The sequence below is a fragment of the Triticum dicoccoides genome, chromosome 4A (genome assembly GCF_002162155.2).
Source record: "Triticum dicoccoides isolate Atlit2015 ecotype Zavitan chromosome 4A, WEW_v2.0, whole genome shotgun sequence".
NCBI classification, from domain to species: Eukaryota; Viridiplantae; Streptophyta; class Magnoliopsida; order Poales; family Poaceae; genus Triticum; species Triticum dicoccoides.
The window spans coordinates 691576250-691594326 of record NC_041386.1 but is presented as its reverse complement, the minus strand read 5'-3'; the positions used below and the strand labels follow the sequence as shown (position 1 = coordinate 691594326).

Here is an 18077-nt window from a genome sequence, read left to right as displayed (position 1 = left end):
TGCTATATATAACCACCTCCCGTCCGTTGCCATTGTTTCCTTGCACCGCATCACCGGCAACATATTCATTCCCCTCCTGCTCCCTCCCCTAGATCGTTTCATCAATTGTTGCTACTTGCTAGTTGTAGGCTATAGCGAGGTGGAGCATTTCACTCCAACTACAGTAGTGTCTTCTTTATCTATCCTACTGTGATCGCTGTGTGTGTGTGTGTGTGTGTGAGATTCACCCATCGACCATGAGCATCTCCGTGAACGGGCAGTCGGTGGTGCCGCCGGGGTTCCGGTTCCACCCCACGGAGGAGGAGCTGCTCACCTACTACCTCGCCAAGAAGGTGGCCTCGCAGCGCATCGACCTCGACGTCATCCCCGACGTCGACCTCAACAAGCTCGAGCCATGGGACATCCAAGGTTTGTGAGTTCCTTCCCTTTTCCCTTGCGAGAAGTAGACTAGTAGTAGTGCACAATGCACGCATGTGATCGGAGTAGCGCTCAGTACTCAAGGATGGTAAACTAATCTGCCATGGAAAAACGCATGCAGAGCGCTGCCGGATCGGAACTGGCCCGCAGAACGACTGGTACCTGTTCAGCCACAAGGACAAGAAGTACCCCACGGGGACGCGCACCAACCGCGCCACCACCGCCGGGTTCTGGAAGGCCACCGGCCGGGACAAGGCCATCTACTCCGCCGCCGGCTCCGGACGCATCGGCATGCGCAAGACGCTCGTCTACTACAAGGGCCGTGCCCCACACGGCCACAAGTCGGACTGGATCATGCATGAGTACCGCCTTGACGACGCCGTCGCCCCTCCGACCAACCCCGTCTTTGCTGCCGGCGACGCAAGTTCCTACTACTCCGGCATCTCATCCCCGGTACGTCTATTGTACCACCTACTTCCAGTTCACACTATTCTACTGTACTCCCTCCGTTCTTAAATATAAGTCTTTGTAGAGATTTCACTATAAACCACACACGAATGTATATAGATGCATTTTAGAGTGTAGATTCATTCATTTTGCTCCGTATGTGATCCATAATGAATTCTCTCCAAAGACTTACATTTAGGAATGGAGGGAGTAGTATGTTGCGAATGCATGCACGGTGGCCGACAGGGATGGAAATAGCTCGCGAGTGGTGCATGTGTGCGGTCAATGTACGTACTGTACGCACATACTTGCGAGCAGACATAATCGATATTTGTTAAATTAAAATTTAAATAGCGGTGGCAGCTCGACCAGAAGTTATGAAAAATTATAAAGCTATAAGTCCGATTTAGTGTTCCTTTTAAATCATTATTTTATAAAATAAGAACACAATCGGCTACGATCATATATGTCTGCTACTGGTCGAATAGTGGACATTTGCACGCGGAGACACCGGCATATGACAAACTGCCAACAAACCTCCATTACCGAGCGAGCCTTTTCTATGATGACTGCATGCATGGATATATTTGAGATCCATCGACAAAGACCTTTTGAGCCTTTTGAGCTGGCTTCGGTAGTAGGAGTACCTTCCATCGCAAATTCAACACCATGCATAATTAGCTTAGCTACTCTAATTACAATAAAAATAGTGTGTGGCTGGGTCGCAATCGATTAAGATTTAACTAAGTCTTAGTCAAATGACATAGTATATGAAAAGAAAAAGGAAAAAGCTAAAAAGAAAATTTTGCACGGATCTTCACGTAAGATCAAACGAATATAGTACCGACTGAGACATAACCAGACTTCACAAAATTGTAAAAAATAACCGCATGTAATTAGGAAGTGGATCCTCTAACATGAAGAAGAGAAGTCACCTAAGCTACAATTTCCTAACTTTTCTCCTTCGCATCCATATGATTAAGGCTAAAATGGCTTGATTTAATTTGCAAATTACAAATCTATTGTATACATTTATAAAAATTACATACAAACAAAAGTATGATGCAATAAAATTAATTTTAAATTTATTTACATGAACAGTAACCACACACATAACCTATTACAGCAGCTAAATACAATATTTGCTACAGTGTCCCTGACTTTCCTTCTTTGTTTCGCACAAGATTGCACTGCAGCTTAGGTGACTTCCCTCCTTAATGTTAGAGGATTCACTTCCATGTAATTAAGCTTGATATGCGCAGGTTCACGACATGGCCGGGGGCCAGTCGTCGTCGACACAGGAGGACGGGTGGGTCATCTGTAGGGTGTTCAAGAAGAAGAACATCGTCGTGCAACACCAAGCTGGCCAGAGCGGCGGCGGTCGTGGCGCAGCGTCCAACAAGCTGGTCGGCGCCGGTGCCATGGAGCATAGCCAGAGCAACTGCTCGTCGACCGTGACCCCCGCCAGCGCCAACGCCAAGGCGCAGATGCAGCAGCACCTGCCGCACAGCGACGACGCGCTTGACCACATCCTCAACTATATGGGCCGCTCATCCACGGCATCGTGCAGGCAGGAGACCAAGCCCCCCAACCCGTCATCGTCAGCGCTGGACCACCTGATCAACAGCGCGTGCCGCAACGGCACCAGCACCCTGTACGACAAGTTCATGAAGCTCCCGCCGCTCCAGCACGTCGTCCCCGGCGGGCTCCTGCCGCCGCCGAACGAGTACGGCCGCGACTGGGACGCTCTTGACCGGCTCGCCGCCTACGAGCTCAACGGCCTCTCTAACCCCGCGTTGGCCGAGACAACGACAGACATGTCCTACATCGCCGACGAGCTCGGTGGTGTCACATCCTACTCCGCCGGTGGCACGCTACACACTCCCTCCGTCACCGTGGCCGGCGACGGCGACCTGTGGAGCCTGGCGCGGCCAGTGTCATCGCTACACGCAGACTTGACGATGACCTGGTTTAAGGCTGTCGGATGCTGACACTGTCCTAGCCCAAAATTGCCTTTTTTGTTTATAAGGAAATTTTCATATATCAAGCTAATACAATCGCACCAATTGAATGTGCAGATTCTAGTACTTCTGAACTAAAATCACAACAAAAATTATGAAATGGAGGGAGTACATACCAAGATGCGTAGAGTAAATACGTCTAAACAAAAGGTGTCATACAAAAAAAAGTAAAAGTACATAAATAACGAGTAAATTACAAAAAACCACCACAATAGTGCAGAAGTCATCGAACACCCACCAAAATGCATGTTTTCTGGTGGTTTTTTTTTCTCCTGAAGCATTGATAACTTCGACCCAATTGTGGTGGATTTTCGTAATTTACTGATAAATAACCTAAGATAGAGGAGGTCCTATCCAAAGACAATATTACATGTGATACAGAGAAGTAGAAGTAGATAATTAACCTAAGATGATGGAGGCCCTATATGTCCAAAGACTACACAAACATCCATGATTGGAGGACACCTCTCCCTAGTGCCTCTTCGTCCTGACCCCTTTATATACCCCACTCTCCAACCATGAATATGCCGGAACTTTCGCACCGCTGCCTCATGAACTTTGCTGCACCGATGACCATGTGCGGGTAGCGAGCCTTGGACTATGGGTCAAAAGCAATAACATTGTGGCATCTCTCCCCCGTTCTTCGATACAAATATCTCATGAGCTGTCTAACATGACTGTGATCAATCAGATGTAATTTTCAGCGTAATGAATTATCACTTTAAGACCAGAATATATATAGATTATTTATTAGTTTGGTTTGGTTCTTTGTTGCATGATTTGTATATGTACATGCTCTCTGATCTATTAGTCTTGCACTAGCCACATTTGTATGATTGATCTCTAAGATAGATTTTTGTATGTTGGTTGGGTTTAACCTTCCAAGTAATCTATCTGAGTGGCAGAAAGACCAGAAAGGCTTGTAATGTGTTATTGTCACTAAAGATAAACAATATAGTTCGGCCTTGACGGCTTATCCCTGGGGGCTATGCGGCCGGGAAAACAACGTGCGCCCATCAGTGCATGCGTGGACGTACGGGTGGGAGGAAGTCGGAAACGAGTGGAGCTTGCAGTGCCGTGCATGCTACACTGTTAGGTGCGCCCATCAGTGCATGCGTATGTGCATGCCATGCGTACGTGCAACGGTTAATCACCGCGCGCGCAGCTAGCCTAGCTATTTGGAACACGTGATATGGAAGACGCAGGAATATAAAAGCATAGGAGTACTATATGTCCTCCACCTGCACATCTGTTCAGAGCGTCGTGTCCTGGACAAGTTGTACTAGCAATTTCTTTTTGATACCCTAAAAAAAGCAATTTCTTTTTGCGAGGTGTACTAGCAATTTTGTTAGGGACACCTCATCAATTGCTCAAATGTGGTTCCAAGTGGAATATATATATGGTACAAAACCGGAAATTAAATTTAGCTCCCAAAAATAATTTTCAAATGTAAAAAAAATCAAGATTTTTTTATGCGATCTTAGTCACATCCAAATGCTACCTAGAAATTTTGAGACAAAAATGTCAAGCATTTTGGTCTGTGCAAAAAAAAAAACAAATGTCACCCCAATTTTGGTTTTCTCACTGACGAAACACTGCTGCTCCGTTTCGCATGAAATTTTGTCAATATCATGCTTGCGACACTAACACAAACATCTACAAAAAATTTCAGACTTTTTTGTTTTTTTTACATTTTTCTGAATTTACTTTGGTCAGTGAAGTAGGTACTACTAGCACAGTTGTAGTATATCTTGAAATATCAAAGTCAACATCCATTGTTCTCCTGTGTCGACTTATGCTATCCATAATTTTCAAAGGCAATTATTTCTATCAGTTTCTGGTCTCCATCCTGGCTTTTAGCTCCTGTAGGGGGAAAAGCAGGAGACCGATATGCACAGCAGGGCCGAACCCTACAACCGAGCTGCAGAATCAATATCCATGCATATGCACACGTTTCTTTATCGGTTTACCAGAGAAGTCAAGAAAGCTGTTCCACTAATTGCTCTGGGCTTTCTTCCCTCCAATAGCTAACCTCGATGGATCGTCGGATGGCAAAGTTCACGATCTAGTAGTAGTACCTTGCGAGGCTTAATTTCCTCTTAATTTATCACAACATCACGCATGAGCATGAAAGAAAAGAGAGAAACGGCTGGTGCACGCACATCTTTTACTTTCTGCTGCTTAATTTCCTCTTATAATTTATGACAACGTCAACCGTGAACATGAACGGAAAGAGAGAGACGGCTGGCACACACATATTGATCGACCGTTCCTGTTGCTGATCGAAGGTGCGCTGTTGGTGCTGTTCTGTTGCCGTGGTGGTTAATTATGCTGGCCATGCTGTGGTGCCTGATGATTTTACCCGGCCGGGAGAGCGGCGACGCAAAGGGAATCAGTTCGGTTTGGGGTGTGGTTTTCGTGGAGATTTTTAAGGTCGCGTGTCCTTTCTCGGACCTCTCTTCCTCCCCCTCCTCCTCTCTCTCCCCCCTCCCCTCTCTCTCTCTTTCTCTCTCTCTCTCTCCATGCCGGCGGGGGCCTTGGCGTTTCCCTCTCAAGGTTGGTGGCACTTCTCTCGAACCAACGTAACTAATCCCATTACAATGCTAGCTAGCTTGGCAGTAGCTATATATAACCATCCCCCGTCCGTTGCCATTGTTTCCTTGCACCCCATCACCGGCAACAACTTCATTCCCCTCGACTCGACACCATCACCTAGATTGTTGCTAGTTGTAGGCTATAGCTAGGCGGAGACTCACCCATCAACCATGTGCATCTCAGTGAACGGGCAGTCGGTGGTGCCGCCGGGGTTCCGATTCCACCCGACGGAGGACGAGCTGCTCACCTACTACCTCGCCAAGAAGGTGGCCTCGCAGCGCATCGACCTCGACGTCATCCCCGACATCGATCTCAACAAGCTCGAGCCATGGGATATCCAAGGTCAGTGCATGAGTTTCCTTCGTTCATCGTCTACACTCCCGTTGCACAATGCCAGCTTGCATGTTGGTACTACTCCTGTATGGATGGAGAACTAATTTGCCATGGGAAACCGCATGCAGAGCGCTGCCGGATCGGAACGGGCCCGCAGAACGACTGGTACCTGTTCAGCCACAAGGACAAGAAGTACCCCACGGGGACGCGCACCAACCGCGCCACCGCCGCCGGGTTCTGGAAGGCCACCGGCCGGGACAAGGCCATCTACTCCGCGGCCGGCTCCGGCCGCATCGGCATGCGCAAGACGCTCGTCTTCTACAAGGGTCGTGCCCCGCGTGGCCACAAGTCTGACTGGATCATGCACGAGTACCGCCTCGACGACGCCGTCCCTGTCAACCCCACGGCCGGCGACGCCACCTACAACTCCAGTAACTCATTCCCGGTACGTGCTATACTACAACTCCAGACTGTACACACATACTTTCTGTGTATTTACACGTGGCACATACGCGACTGTAGACGACAAAGTCTAGTGAAGATTATGTCCGGGTGGTGGTTGGGAATGGGAACACACATGACATGATGTAATGGGTTAATTTGCGAGTGGGAGCTGTGATTTCCTTTCGATGGGTCGGCGTCACGGAAAGGGTGGATCGAAGTAGTGGGTACTGGGTATAGTAGGCTCAGCGAGAAGTTATAAAAAGCTACTATAGAGTTAACTCCCATTTAGTCTTCCTTTTAAATCATGAAATTTTAAAAAATAAGAACACAATCAAAGATCGTGCAAAGTCAACTGCGATTATATTTTGGGAGTATCGCATACTGTCTGCTACTCTGCTACTTGTGGAATATTGGACCTTTGCTCGTGGAGACACCGGCACATGACAAACTGCCAACAAACCTCCATTACCGAGCCTTTTCTATGGTCAAACCCTACGTGCATGCATGCATGTTTTTATTTATAAAGGGCGTACATGCATGCATGGATGTATTTGAGATCCATCGACAAACCTTTTGAGCTGGCTTCGGTAGTAGGGGTACCTTCTTCCAGAGATAATTCAACACCGTGCATAATTAGCCTACTCTAATTACGATAAAAGTAAGCGCATGTAATTAAGCACGTCGCGGCACACTTGCCTAGTCGATTGACTTTCGCTCTTTGTAGCGACCGATCGATCTAATTGTAAACGAATTGACGGTGTCATCTCCGTATGGTACGCATGCGCAGGTTCGCGGCGTGGCCGGAGACCAGTCGCCGTCGGCACAGGAGGACGGGTGGGTCATCTGTCGGGTGTTCAGGAAGAAGAACATCGTCGTGCAGCACCAGAACGGCGGCGGCGCCGGTGCCATGGAGTACAGCCAGAGCAACTGCTCGTCAGCGGTGACCGCCGCCAGCGACAAGGCCAAGGCGCACATGCACCAGCAGCAGCACCTGCCGCAGAGCGACGACATCCTGCAAGCAGGAGACCAAGCCCACCAACCCATCATCGTCAGCGCTGGACCACCTGATCAACAGCGCGTGCAACAACGGCACCGGCACCCTGTACGACAAGTTAATGAAGCTCCCGCCGCTCGAGCACGTCGTCCCCGGCGGGCTCCTGCCGCCGCCGAACGAGTACGGCCGCGACTGGGACGCTCTTGACCGGCTGGCGGCGTACGAGCTCAACGGCCTCTCTAACGCTGCGCTGGCCGAGACGACGAACGGCATGTCCTACATAGCACACAAGCTCGGTGGCGCCACCTCCTACTCCGGCGGTGGCACGCTACACACTCCCTCTGTCATCGGGGCCGCCGACAGCGACCTGTGGAGCCTGGCGTGGCCCATATCATCGCTACACGCAGACTTGACGATGACCTGGTTTAATGCTGTCGGATGCTGACACCGTCCTAGCCCAAACTTGCCTTTTTTGTTTATAAGGAAATTTTCATATATCAAGCTAATACAATCGCACCGATTGAATGCGCAGATTCTAGTACTCCTGAACTAAAACCACAACGAGAATTATGAAATGGAGGGAGTACATAGCAAGATGCATAGAGTCAATACGTCTAAACAAAAGGTGTCATACAGTGCCTGCAAAAAAAGAAGGTGTCATTACAGAAAAAAAAGATTTTATTAAAGAAAAAAAAGTGCATATTTGATCTGTGCCAGTGCTGAAGAAGTCTCTCATTATCTACTCAGCTCAAGCATAGCTCAATCATTCACCCACTAGCTGCTGCTACCTAGAATTCCTAGTACGTACTATTCTTCTGTCCTTATACGAGTGTGGTGGGGTGTTAGGTGCTGCTAATAAACATCATTAGACGCCCGATCCCCGACGGCAACGTAGTGGCGGCCGACGGTGCATGCGGGAGCAGTTACGTGCACAGTGGCCGGGTGCTGGCCGACGTGATGATTAGGGAGCCGACCTCTTGGAGGAGATCACACAGCAAAGCTGCTGCAGGCCAGGGGATCACAGTGGAGGGAGAATCCTTGGCCTCGGCTTTTTATTTGTGCGTGTGGCTTTGCCATGCATGAGTTTGGGCATCTCCAACCAACGTCTCTTAAAATTGGAATCATTATCTGTCCGTGAACGTGTTCGGACGTGTCCGTGAACATAGATACGGGAGCCGGTCATCCAACCATGTGCACCAAATTAGGACAACAAGGATGTGCCATATAGACCAAGAGGACAAAACACAGGGGTTGTGAGGACATGTGATCCAACTGACAATGAGCGAATGGAGCCTCGCATGGTGTCTGGATTCCCGCAAAGCTCTCCCAAGTTTTCTTCCGATTTAGTGAAATTCAGGCAAGCAGATTGCTCAGCAGGTGTTTGAGGTAACCCGTGGTATAACGAAAAGTGCCCGGACTGCTTGGGCGGAAATTTACGGGCGTTTTGAGGCACCACGTTGGTCGTTGGATATGCCCTTAGGTCATTAGCGCATGCATGATGATGCCCTGTAGGACACGCCCGGTCCGGCCGGTCCATGTATCGTGTGCATATGCATGATGCCATACTGATGCCAAAACTTTGTCATAACTCCGTCACACGATCTAATTAAACTAGACTTGATAGTTTAAAGTGAAAGATATCAAGCGTTCCTACTCCATCGAGGGAGCCGCGTGGTGTTTATATTGATACCTGGCCGCAACCCTTGCCTTGACGTACAAGGTTATACAAGAGGAGTTTGAGTAGAATACAAGAGAAGGAAGGAGATTGAGATTACAACATCTATATTCTAACACCCTTCCTTAATCTTAACTAACCTAAGTTAAGATTACTCTTGAATTCTTCAAATGGTCTTGCTGGTAGTGCTTTTGTAATACCGTCGGCCACTTGATCCTTAGAAGGAATAAATCGAATTTCAAGTTTCTTTGCTGCAATCCTTTCTCGCACAAAGTGAAAATCAATTTCTATGTGCTTTGTCCTGGCATGGAACACTGGATTTGCACACAGATATGTTGCTCCCAAATTATCACACCATAAACATGAGATACGATTCTTCTTGATCCCCAATTCCTCAAGAAGTGATTCAACCCAAATGATTTCAGCAGTTGCATTAGCCAAAGATTTATATTCAGCTTCTGTACTTGACTGTGATACAGTAGCTTGCTTTCTAGCACTCCAGGAGATAAGATTGGATCCAAAGAACACTGCAAAACCTCCAGTTGATCTTCTGTCATCACTACATCCTGCCCAGTCAGCATCATAGAATGCACTCACAAGAGAGGAATTAGACCGTTTGAAATGAAGTCCTATTCCCATAGTATGTTTCACATATCTCACAATCCTCTTACAGTTGACCAATGCGCAGAAGTGGGTGCATGAAGATATTGACAAACCTTGTTGACAGCAAATGAGTTATCTGGACGTGTGAGGGTTAAATATTGTAGTGCTCCCACAGTACTCCTATACCTTGTACTCTCCTCCTCTTGAAGTGGCTCACCCTCATATGCTGAGAGACTTTCTGAGGAGGATAAAGGTGTAGGCATTGGCTTACAGTTTTTCATCCCCATGCGAGACAGAAGCTCAAGAATATATTTTTCCCGATTTAACACAATGCCATCTTGAGTTTTCTTGACTTCAATACCTAGGAAGAAATGCAAATCACCTAGGTCCTTTAAGGCAAACTCTGAGCTCAAATCATGCAAAAGAGCATTAATAGCATTTTGTGAAGAACTTGCAACTATGATATCGTCAACATATATAAGCACAAAAATGACTACTCCTGCCTTGTTATAAATAAACAAGGATGTGTCAATCTTGGAGGCAATGAAGCCAAGATATTTTAACTGTGAGCTCAGTCTGGAATACCATGCTCTGGGTGCTTGCTTTGAACCATAGAGTGCTTTATCAAGCTTGCAGACATACTGTGGCAATTTCTTACTCTCATACCCAGGTGGTTGTCTCATAAACACTTCCTCTTCCAGAACACCATGCAGGAACGCATTCTGTACATCTAGTTGCCTTAGACTCCATCCTCTGGATACAACAATAGCTAGCACAAGTCTGATAGTTGCAGCTTTCACAACGGGACTAAAGGTGTCCTCATAGTCAATGCCATAACGTTGCTTAAAGCCCTTTGCAACTAGACGTTCCTTATATCTGTCAATGGAGCCATCTGCTTTCTTCTTAATTCTATACACCCATTTGCAATCAATAATATTTTTACCTCTCTGATTTGGTACAAGATGCCAAGTTTTATTCCTCATGAGTGCAGAATACTCCTCATCCATTGCCTCCTTCCATTTAGGATCATCAAGTGCACTGTTCAACGATGTTGGTTTTCCTGAAATACACAACATTCCATATGGTATAGTTCCATCTTTCCTAATTTTAGGATTTCGTATACCTTTCTGTAGCCAGGTCATAACACGTGAAGAAACCTCTGGTTGCACCGCTGGTATACTCGCCACAGAGGATCCAGGAGAATCTGCTGATGCAGTGGACTGATTTGTCGTCATACACGCAGGGGATCATGTGCCTTCTGGTGTGGCTGCCCTCCCGCAGGCACATGGGCGTCGCCTGTCCGACCCGGCGCAGAGGATCCGCTACCCGACCGTGAATGGACGCGCGCGCAGTGCGAGAGGGATCTGGTCCCGCCGCTGGTCCCGCCTGACGCTGGCGCGTGGTGCGAGGGGGATTTGGCCCCGCCATTGGTCCCGCCTGAAGCTGACGCGGCTGCACGGGAGTGGCCCTCCCTGGATCCAGGACTGGAGCCGTCAGGAGCGCGATCTGAGGTCTGCGCGCGTGCAGGGGTGGCAGGCGCCGCCGGATCTCCTTCGTCATCTGTGCCAGGTTTGTCTTCTTCCTCAACATGCAATATAGGGTCAAAAGCAGCCATATTTTCGAAATTTTGGTCATTTTGAGCACCGTTTTCTCCAGGGACCTGCACAGGCATAAGAGAAAGACCAGTACCAGCAGAAATATCATCACATTGGTTAGTACAATTGTTGTCGCCCCCATGATCAAAGGACCGAAGATGTGAAGGAAGAAGAAGAATTTCCTTGTGGAGAAGTGCACCAGCATTAGGATCAAGGGATGCAAAGCGAAACACGGACTCATCAAATACAACATCTCTGGATACATAGACCCGGCCAGTAGGAACATCAAGGCACTTGACCCCTTTATGCATGGGGATATAGCCTAAAAAGACACCGTTTTGAGCGAAAAGCGAGCTTGCATGTGTTGTAGGGGGTAAGATTGGGCCAACAGGCGCAACCAAAAATACGAAGAGATGTATAGTTGGGTGTGACACCAAGAAGTCGTGTAATGGGTGTTTCAAATTTGATGACTTTACTTGGAAGCAAGTTGATGAGATATGTAGCAGTTAAGAATGCTTCATCCCAAAATTTAATTGGCATGGAAGCACTAGTAGAAAAAGGGTCAAATGTGAAGCACATTAGTGTCGGTTTGAATTTGAGCCGACACTAATGTCTCCATTAGTGCCGGTTCCAACGGCCAGGCGGGCGGACATCATTAGTACCGGTTCTTGGGCAACAATTAGTACCGGTTCATGCCACAAACCGGTACTAATGATGCTGTGTCAGGCTGTGGGCCCCACGAACACCTTTAGTACCAGTTCATGGCATGAACCGGTACTAGAGTTTCTTATTAAGCTGATTTTTAGTCCCACCTCGCTAGGAGAGAGGTAGTAGGAGCGGTTTATAAGCCGTGAGTGCAAAGACAATGAAGGAGAGGCCAATGCTCACCTGCAGGTTGCTTAGCTTCAAGCCTTTCGTAATAGAATAGATTGCACGGAGCTATGTGCAGTGTAGTCTACCCTATTACGAAAGGCTTGAAACTAATTAACGAGCATTGCGCCTTTTTTTATTTTTAATAACTTATTAAAACTCCGGACTTCTTGTGGACAATCTCTTTCGAAGTATCAGGGCCGGTTTCGGATGATCAATGTATTTTTTATGTACTTCTCTGTAGCAGTAGCGCGTTCTGGCTGAAAGACAGTACTGATCAATGTATTTTTTCTGTGTTCAGTAGCGTTTGGTCTTCCAACATGTTCTGACATCATTTGCTGTTTTTCAGTCACCGATTTGTTTAGATCAGAGCTAAATGACCGTGAAAATGAAAATCACTACAAAACAAACTCTGAAAATGTTGAAGGTATCATCATTTCACCCGCATAGCATGTGCGAAAGAGTAGAGAGAGTCACGGCAAAAATAACTATATAAAAAATTACTCAAAAATAAATAGAAAAAACAAATAAAGCAGAAAAGAAAAAACTATATAAAAAAATTACTCAAAAATAAATACAAGAAAACAAATAATGCAGAAAAGAAAAAAATTATATAAAGCAAAAATATTCACAAAGAAACTAAATGCAGCAAAAAAAACTACTCAGAAATAAATAGAAGAAAACAAATAAAGTAGAAAAGAAAAAACTATATAAAAACTTTACTCAAAAATAAATACAAGAAAATGAATAATGCAGAAAAGAAAAAAATTATATAAAGCAAAAATATTAACAAAGAAACTAAATACAGCAAAAAAACTACTCAGAAATAAATAGAAGAAAACAAATAAAGCAGAAAAGAAAAAACTATATTAAAAAATTGCTCAAAAATAAATAATGCAGAAAAGAAAAAAAATAAAAAAAATTGTTGGGGCGCTGCCTGGTGGGCCTGCCAGACCTAGGGTGTGCAAATTCAGGCCCATAAGGACCAGCAGGCTCACAGGGCAGCGCGCCGGAGGTAGGCGCAGAAGCCTGCTATATAGAGGAGTTCGAAAGGGCAGCCACGCCTGGGTTTATAAATCAGTGCGGCTGCCCTTCGCTCGGCGAGGTGGGACTAAAAATAGCGCACCGCAGCGTGGCAGCGCACGGCCTTTAGTACCGGTTGGTGGCTCCAACCGGTACTAATGGTTGTCCTTTAGTACCGGTTGGAGCCACCAACCGGTACTAAAGGCCCTCGTTTCCCGCCGCTTGGCCTGGCCAAAATTGGCTTTTAGTACCGGTTGGTGGCTCCAACCGGTACTAAAAGCCCCTCCTATATATATGGCACTTACGAAAATTCAGTTTCATCGATCACTTCTTCTCCACTTCTCACGCGACATCTATCGCGCCGCCGCCGCCGCGGCGTCGCCCCCGCCGTCCTCACCGCCCGTCGTCGCCGTCCCCGCCGCCCGTCGTCACCGTCCCCGTCGTCGCCGTCTCGCGCCGCCGCCCCGTACTACATCGCCGTCTCGATCGACCCCGGCCCGCCGATCGTACGCCGCCGCCCGTACGCCGCCGCACCCCGGCCTGCTCGTACCCACACACACACATACTACACACACACACACACTACACACACACATGTACACACACAGTACTACACACACATATTTTTTTACTTATTTTCTGTTTATTTGTTTTCTATTGTTTAGATTAATGTTACATGAATTTCGTAGATAAGAATGTTAAAATGTTAATGTTAGATGAATTAGAACTAGTTTTTTTAGTAAGAAAATTTAGCTATATGAGATTATTTGAACTAGTTGAATTAATATAACAAGTTTATTTTTAGTAAATGATTAGTTGAACTAGTTGAATTAATAGAACTAGTTTATTTTTAGTAAGAAAATTTAGGTATATGAGATTATTTGAACTAGTTGAATTAACAGAACTAGTTTATTTTTAGTAAGTAAATTTAGGTATATGAGATTATTTGAACTAGTTGAATTAATAGAACTAGTTTATTTTTAGTAAATAATTATTTGTACTAGTTGAATTAATAGAACTAGTTTATTTTTAGCAAGAAAATTTAGCTATATGAGATTATTTGAACTAGTTGAATTAATAGAACTAATTTATTTTTAGTAAATTCTTAGTTGAATTAGTTGAATTAATTGAATTAGTAAGTGTTTAATGTTTCGCCTATATGAACATATAGAGGAAATGTCGTCTGACGATGAATTTTTTTCATTATGTGCGAATACTGTGAAGACCAGTGCGGCCTGTGCGACAGAAATTTCCTTGTTGATGATAGGCATTCAGCATCAAGCTGGATGAGACCTTCGAATTCGATACAGTAAGTCACAACGACAAGTCTGTTTTCGTAATTAAGCATGACTTATATATGCTTCATTTGCCTGACTTATAATTTTTAATTTTCACTATTCTACTAGCGCATCCCCTGCCATGTAAGAATTTTTGTCTTGGATAAGGTAGGTTTCAATGATATGGAAACTATGGAGGTAAAGAGAGTTTACCTGAAAACTGAGCATGGTTATACTTTTAACGTCAAAGTATACAATGCAAAGACGTACACCTATTTTAAATGCAAAACTTGGCAAGCACTATGCAAGGCTTATGCATTTGAGCCTGATACGGTTATCACCTTTGATATTCGTCCGGAAGATGATATTGAAGGTAATAGAGACATATGGGTCGATGTACAGACGCCTCCAGTTCTACCATTATGTGAGTTTTTCTCAACTATATTTTTGTCTTTGATATTGCTTATTCAAAAATAATTGACAACCAATTTCTATTGACAACTTATTTCCATTCAAGCAAACATGTCCGGCGCTTGGTAGACAGGACCTACTACTGTCCCGGAGCTGAACTAAACTGCGAGGAGATAAGTCATTATGTTTCATGGATTGAGGATCTTCATACTGTCAAGACAAATTTTCTTCCTGGACTTAGAAATGTTAGTACTCAAAACGTGCGACCAATAGTGATCGTATTGAACTACGGTCACATCTATTTAGGAATAATGGTAAGATTTGTACTATTTGTCCTCAGTGCATCTTTTGCATACATAATTTTTTTGCTAAACTTTCATTGCTAAGTATATTAATTAATTAAGTACTATACGATGTTCTTCAACAGGGACTCCCGATGACAGTTGTGCCTCAGGGGATCGAGACTAAAGGTCGCATGTCAATTGTTAGCTTACGGCCAAGATAGCCTGCATTGCACATGAGTGCATTCAGGATTTCTAGAAGCGATGAATGCTTAATAGTGAAAGATTGGAGGAAAATTGTTAACGATCGCAGAGAAGTACTAGGGGGCAGCAATGAGAAGCGCAACCCACGATTAGGAGACAGGTTCATCTGCATGCTCCAGTATGATGAATCGGGAGAGCTATACATGTTTTATGCTATTTTATCTGAGAGAGAGAGCAGCAGGAGTGATTTAGCTAGTTCATGCTCTTAGTACTTGTCCTTTCATGTCCGTGTTCTTTGTTCTGAACTTATAATCTCCAAGAGTGATTTGCTTTTGTGGTGTTATATATGAACGCTTATAATATCATGACAATCATGTTGAACTCGATGATATTTTTTCTTCTGGTACAAGTGAATGTTTCTTCTTTAAGCTAGTGTTGGTGGTGATTAGATAGCGGTAATGACTATGATGATTAAATAGTGATAATGACGACTACGATGATTTTTAGCTAGCTAGCTTGAGTATATATATGCCATATCCATATATATTATACTTGATCACCTAATTAGGTGATCAAGTATAATATGGATATGAATTTAACAACTCATTATAATGTAAAACAATCACTAAATTAAACTGAAAACACAAAATTAAAGGGGAAAAAACATTTAGTACCGGTTGGTGTTACCAACCAGTACTAAAGCCCTACGCGCACCCGGGCCTAGCTCGTGCCACGTGTTTGCACTTTAGCGCCGGTTCGTGACGAACCGGTACTGGGGGGGGGGGCATTTAGTCCCCACTCTTTAGTGCCGGTTGGCGAACCGGCACTAAAGGCCGTCACGAACCGGCACTAAAGGCCGGTTCTACACTAGTGAAGCATTTGCTAGCAAGGCAAGCCCCATATCAACTATGTGACGGTGCTTTCTTTCAGTGGATCCATTTTGTTGGTGAGCATGAGGACAAGAGACATGGTGTGATATGCCAAGATTTTGAAAGAAAGAATTTAGTTTTTCATACTCACCACCCCAGTCACTTTGCATATCAATGATTTTAGAGTTCAGTTTGTGTTCAACAAGATTTTGGAAATTGAGGAAAACTTGGAATACATCAGATCGTTATTTCAATAGGTAAATCCAAGTAAATTTACTATAGTCATCAATAAAACTTACATAATAGGGAAAATCTACCAACTGAAGTAGGAGTTGGCCCCCATACATCTGAAAAGATAAGTTGTAAAGGGGCAGCATACACACTAGTAGAAATTGGGTAAGGTAACTGATGACTTTTTGCTTGTTGACACGGATCACAAACTGACTCAACACTAGGCTTATAAGAGAGTTTATTTTTGCTAAGAACATATCTAACTATGACTGAAGATGGATGACCTAAACGACTATGCCGCCTTGATGTAGATAGCTTGGTGACAATATTTGCTTGTTTGTTGTACCATGAAGATGATGATGATGATGATATGAGTGGGTAGAGGCCTCCCATGCACCGTCCTCTAAGAATGACTCTCCTTGTTCTCAAGTCCTTAACCAAGAAAAAATAAGGATAGGATTCAATAAGAACATTGTTATCAAGAGTGAATCGATGAACGGAAACAATATTTTTAGAGGTTTGAGGAACATGCAAGACATTGGTCAAGTGTAAATTTTTCACGGGGTTTTTAACAATTGAACTGCCAATGTGTGTGATATCCATACCAGAACCGCTTGTCGTGCGAATTTGGTCGCCTCCATTGTACTTCTCCCGCATCGTCAACTTGTCAAGTTCACCTGTGATGTGGTTTGTTGCTGCACTGTCGGCGTACCAGTTGGTGTCCACGCCATAGGAGACTGCATGCGCCTCCTTTTCTTCTTGGTCGTTTTCTTCATAACACCACCAGCAAATTCGTGCACCTCCTGGATGGTGTCTGTAGCATATCTAACACTCTGGATAGTCATGCCGTTGCTCGTGAACCTGCTGTTGTTGTTGCTGTTGAGGGCGGCCTCTGAATCCGCCGCCTCCATTGGAGGAAGACGACTATCGGTCACCACGGTCACCACGATCACCACGGCCACGACCTCTTCCTCCGCGCCCGCGAGATCTGCCGTGGGACTGGCCAGGGCCTCTGTAGACTGCATTAGCGGATGAATGCAACCCGCCTGAAGATGAGTCGCCTAGCATCTCCATCCTTTGATCAAAGGCAGAGATCTGAGCAAAAAGATGTTGGGGAACGTAGTAATTTCAAAAAAATTCCTACGCACACGCAAGATCATGATGATGACATAGCAACGAGAGGGGAGAGTGTTGTCCACGTACCCTCGTAGACCGTAAGCGGAAGCGTTATGACAACGTGGTTGATGTAGTCGTACGTCTTCACGATTCGACCGATCCAAGCACCGAACGTACGACACCTCCGTGTTCAGCACACGTTCAGCTCGATGACGTTCCCCGGGCTCCAATCCAGCAAAGCGTCGGGGATGAGTTCCGTCAGCACGACGGCATGGTGACGATGATGATGTTCTACCGGCGCAGGGCTTCGCCTAAACTCCGCGACGATATAACCGAGGTGGAATATGGTGGAGGGGGGCACCGCACACGGCTAAGGAACAATCCGTAGATCAACTTGTGTGTCTATGGGGTGCCCCCTGCCCCCGTATATAAAGGAGCAAGGCGGGAGGCCGGCCGGCCCTTGTGGGCGTGCCAAGGAGGAGGAGTCCTCCTCCTAGTAGGAGTAGGACTCCCCCTTTCCTACTCCTACTAGGAGGGGGAAGGAAGGGGGAGAGAGGGGGAAGGAAAGATGGGGGTGCCGCCCCCCCTCCTAGTCCAATTCGGACCAGAGGGAGAGGGGGGGCGCCCACCCTGGCCGCCCCTCTCTCTTTCCACTAAGGCCCAAGTGGCCC

At 45.7% G+C, this 18077-nt stretch overlaps 1 protein-coding gene and 1 pseudogene across 1 annotated transcript; both read left to right on the top strand.

The window, feature by feature from the left end:
• Positions 1-60: 60 nt before the first annotated feature.
• Positions 61-2916, top strand: LOC119287953 (NAC domain-containing protein 66-like). The gene is made up of 3 exons (XM_037567567.1): positions 61-408; positions 539-870; positions 2127-2916. The coding sequence occupies exons 1-3, from the start codon at positions 237-239 to the stop codon at positions 2853-2855; spliced, it is 1233 nt and encodes a 410-aa protein (XP_037423464.1). The 5' UTR covers positions 61-236; the 3' UTR covers positions 2856-2916.
• Positions 2917-5571: 2655 nt separating this feature from the next.
• On the top strand, positions 5572-7783 carry LOC119289748 (annotated as a pseudogene).
• Positions 7784-18077: the final 10294 nt, after the last annotated feature.